The 4621-nt window shown below is 36.2% G+C and overlaps 1 protein-coding gene across 1 annotated transcript in view; it reads right to left on the bottom strand.

The window, feature by feature from the left end:
* Window positions 1-237: 237 nt before the first annotated feature.
* LOC116102531 (vomeronasal type-2 receptor 116-like) overlaps window positions 238-4621 on the bottom strand; it is a 119024-nt gene continuing 114640 nt past the window's right edge. Inside the window, exon 6 of the mRNA XM_031387252.1 lies at window positions 238-1157. Within this exon, the coding sequence (XP_031243112.1) occupies window positions 238-1157 (920 nt within the window). The remainder of the gene's footprint in view (window positions 1158-4621) is intronic.

The raw sequence follows: 4621 nt of genomic DNA, 5'->3' as shown, positions 1-4621 counted from the left end.
GTAACAATTTTGAGATATAAGATGTTTAAATGATAAAAGCATACTAGCATTACAAGAATAAAATTGCCTGATGGCATGTTTTGATCCAATAGACCTATGTCCTAGTCATATATTAGATCTTTATTGTCCTGCTTATTTTCTGCATTTTTTATGGTAGAAACTCACATAATGGTATAATATATAGAAAGCAGTGTGGTGATCATTTAGATGTTTGGTTTACTATGTAAGCAGTTAAATTCAACTGAAGTTTTTAGCTTTAGCATGCATTTTCCTAATCTCATAAAAAGAATTTATTTGTGGTCTCAACAAAATAATGTAGCACTTTGGGACAAATATGCAAAGAAGCATCCCTGCACTGGAGGCCAAGATACAGAAGACCTCCACAGCAACCATAGTCTTGCCCTTAGTGCTGTGGTAGACAGGGAGGAACGTGATCCAGACACTGCAGAACACCAGCATGCTGAATGTCAGGAGCTTGGCTTCATTGAATGTGTCAGGCAGATTTCTGGCCAGGAAAGCTAGAGTGAAACTTACTAGAGCAAGGGAGCCCATGAATCCCAGGACACAGTAGAAGGCAGTCTCTGAACCCTTGTTACAAACGATGATAATGTGGCCATGTACCATGTGTAGATCAGCATCAACAAATGGAGGAGAAGTTCCCAGCCAGATTCCACAGAGAATCATTTGAATCATGGTGCATATGGGAATGATGTAATTAGGTGCCCCTGAAAGCAGCAGCCACCTCAGTCTTCTTCCTGGAACAGTGATCTTAAATGCTAGTACTACAGTAATTGTCTTGGCTAAGACACTAGAGGCAGACACAGTGAATACAATGGCAAATGTGGTCTGCTGTAGAATGCAGCTCACCACATTGGGATAACCAATGTAGAGCAAGGGACTTATAAAACAAAATATGAGGGAGATGAGCAAGACATAGCTGAGAGTTTCATTATTGGCCTTAACTATGGGAGTGTCTCTGTGTTTCAAGAAGACACAGAGTACAATAGCTGTAACAGCAGAGAAGCACAGAGCCAGGCCAGCCAGAGCCATTCCCAAGGGTTCTTCATAATCCAGAAAGGTCACCACTTTCTTGAGGCAGTTAGTTTGATCTGTGTTTGCATACTCATCCTCTGGACACTTCACACATTGATCCATGTCTAGAATAGGAAGGGAAGTATTATCAGATTTAATTTTTTTCTAGAATATTCACAAGTCATGCTCAACTTATGCTTTACAAAATCATAACTAAATTAGACTTACATCCTGTGTTAGATACAAACTTAAATATGGGAGCTGTATAAGATATGATACTAATTTCCAATGTTTCTAATCTTTATCCAAGTTTTTGTTAATATTTGTCTTATATACTCAAGATGTTTAGTTTATTTTTCAAAAACAAAACCGTACTGTTGCACAATTTTTACGTTTCCACAATAATATACCTAATATTGATCACTCATAGAATCACACTTTTATAATTTATAATTGTTTTATTTTACAAAAGAAGAACTTAGAAGGAGATGTGTCAGTGGATCTATGTATCAGCAAAATGTATGGTCCTACATGTGGTCTCAAGGAGATATTTGGGCATATAAACTGTATTACTCCATGCTTGGAAAAGAATTTACAGCCAAATTTTACTAAATCATTATAATCCCTAATTCTCTTCTAAATATTTGCCTTACACATACAAATATTTATAGCCCTTATCATACATTATAGAAACTTACCTTGGAAAGAGACAGACACAGCTAGAGAAAATAATAGTGAATAAAAATTTAGAGTTTTGGAGTCCAGTCCAATGGATATATCTATAAAACCAAGGACAGGAGAGTGTGTATATGAGCCTGATATGGGTGTTTCCTTCAGTGCCTTACAAATACAGAGACCTATGTTCTCAGCCAATGATTGGACTGAACACACAGTCCACAATGGAGGAATTAGAGAAAGGACCCAAAGAGTTAAAGGGGTTTGTAAACCCATGTGAAGAACAACCATATGAACCAACCAGTACCCCCAGAGCTCCCAGGGACTAAACCACCAACCAAATAGTACACATGATGGCACTCATAGCTCCAGCTGCATATATGGCAGAGGATGGCCTAGTTGGTCATCAATGGGAGAAGAGGTCCTTGATCCTGTGAAGGCTCTGTGCCCCAGTGTAGGGGAATGCCAGGGCCAGGAAGCAGGGGCAGGTGGGTTGGTTAGAAGGGGTAGGGGGTAGGAGATATGGGTTTTTGGACAGGAAACCAGGAAAGGTGATAATACTTGAAATGTAAATAAAGAAAATATCTAATTAAAAAAGGGGAAAAAAGGGCTTAAACAGTGAAAGAGCTAGAGGAAAAGAGAGATTTATATGCGTATGTATTTTCTAGGAAGGTCTCAAGTGTACCCATTAACATCTCAGCAAAAAGAAGAAGCAGGGTTTCTTAACCCTGTGCTGACTGCAATATAAAAATGAAAAACATGACACATTGTCGTAGGGAAGGAGAATTATGCATAATTCTATCTTAGAGAATTATGGATAGCAAAGGAATATGGAGAGTGATTAAAATTGTTTTTACCTGAGAAGCATATACAAACTAATTATAATTGGATACGAACATTATCTTCCCTGTAAACATACAAGTAGTATATAGAGTGATTTGTTTGTACCTAGAAATATGTATATGTGTGTGTTTGTGTATGTGTACCTGTGAGTGTATATGTGTGAGTGAAAGAGAGAGAGACATAGAGAGAGACATAGAGAGACTATTTAATAAAAAATGCCATACATTTGAAAAAGTGTAAGAACGGATATTTGGAGTTTTTGTAGAAAACATAGGGAAAGAAACAACACAATCATATTATAACCTTCAAAACAAATGTATAATAAACAGCTAATATAATTTCAAGGGAGGGAGAAATCACTGGAAAAAATCATCCCCCAAATTCTTTATATGTCAAAAATGTCACGATAAGATTTCTGATTCAGTTTGTGAAGTGTGGCAGGGCACAGTATGTGCCAGTTTTAATTATTTATGTGATATTTGACTATCCAGTACTTATTAAAAGATAATGGCAAATGCCTCAAAAATAATCTTGACAGGTTTTGATAGTTGGAGGTTTTGATATTCCTTATATGTGGGTAGTTTACACAATAGTATGTTCAGTTTGTTCAATCAAATTAAGCTAATAGATCAAAGTGAAAAGTGGTGCTATTTTTCTAGTACTGAGTATCTGCATTCAAAGATCTACATTTGGGTTCATTTTCTATTTCGATTTTGATTTTGATGAAGAGTGTTATCTAAATTGATGAGTAGAAGTATTCAAATACTCCAATGTTTTACCCACTTAAAAATGATCAAGTAGTTTTTCTACTTTCCTCATATCTCTTAAATATAGTACTTAAGTTCTAGCCAGAATAATAAGACTACCAAAGGAAATCAAGGGATACAAATTGTAAAGGAAATGCCCAAAGTAATTTTAGATGATATGATAGTATATATAACTGACCTACAAAATTCCACCAGAGAACTCCTACAGCTGATGAACAATTCTAGCAAAGTGGCAGGATATAAAACTAACTCAAACAAATTAGTAGCATTCCTTTATACAAATGATAAACAGTTTAAGAAAGAAATTAGGGAAACAGCACTCTTCGCAATAGCCATGAGTTCTATAAAAAAACTTGGCTTGACTCTTACCAAGCAAGTGAAAGATCTCTACCACAAGAACTTCAAATACCTGAAAAATGTAATTGAAGAAGACCTCAAAAGATGTAAAGATCTCCTATTCTCATGTGTTGGTAGAATTAACAGTAAAAATGGCCACCTTACCAACAGCAATCTATAGATTCAATGCAACCCCTATCAAAATTACAACAAAATTCTTTACAGACATTGAAAGAGTAATTTTTCAAATTCATATGGAAAAACAATAAACCCAGGATAGCCAAAACAATTCTCAACAATAAAAGAACATCCAGCGTAAATTACCATCCCTGACCTCAGGCTCTACTACATAGCAATAGTAATTAAAAAGTGCATGGTATTAGTACAGACATAGACAAGTTGATCAAAGAAATAAATGGAAAACCCAGAAGTAAACCCATGCAACTATAGACACTTGGTCTTTGACAAAGAAGCTAAAACAAACAGTGGAAAGAAAAAAGTATCTTCAGTCAATGGTGCTGGTCTAAGTGGTGGTCTGTATATAGGAGAATAAAAATAGTTACATATTAATCATCTTGTACAAAGCTCAAGTCAAAATAAAGTACATTAATCTAAAACCAGATAAACAGGATTCAATAAAAGAGAAAGTTGTAAAGAGCCTTGAACTCAGTTGTTGGGGCCCCAAAGCTCCTGGCATCTCAGTCTCCATCTTGTCCCTGGGCCATCATCTATAAACTAATACTCTATCACCTCTTCCACTATTTTGCTTCCATCCCTGCAACTGACCTGGGGCTTTTTATGATAGAGGGCTTTCTGGACACCTTACAGTGAGGACACTCCTTTCCAAACATTTTACGATACGGACATTCCAGTTATACTGATGTGTAACCAAACAATAATGCAGGTTTAGTCTGTGCACCTGGGCAAATACCTTTGTAGTCTGTAGTTTTAAATAGTCCCTTTCCCTA

This window comes from Mastomys coucha, unplaced genomic scaffold, assembly GCF_008632895.1.
Source record: "Mastomys coucha isolate ucsf_1 unplaced genomic scaffold, UCSF_Mcou_1 pScaffold21, whole genome shotgun sequence".
NCBI lineage: Eukaryota > Metazoa > Chordata > Mammalia > Rodentia > Muridae > Mastomys > Mastomys coucha.
This window is presented reverse-complemented; position numbering and strand designations above follow the sequence as displayed.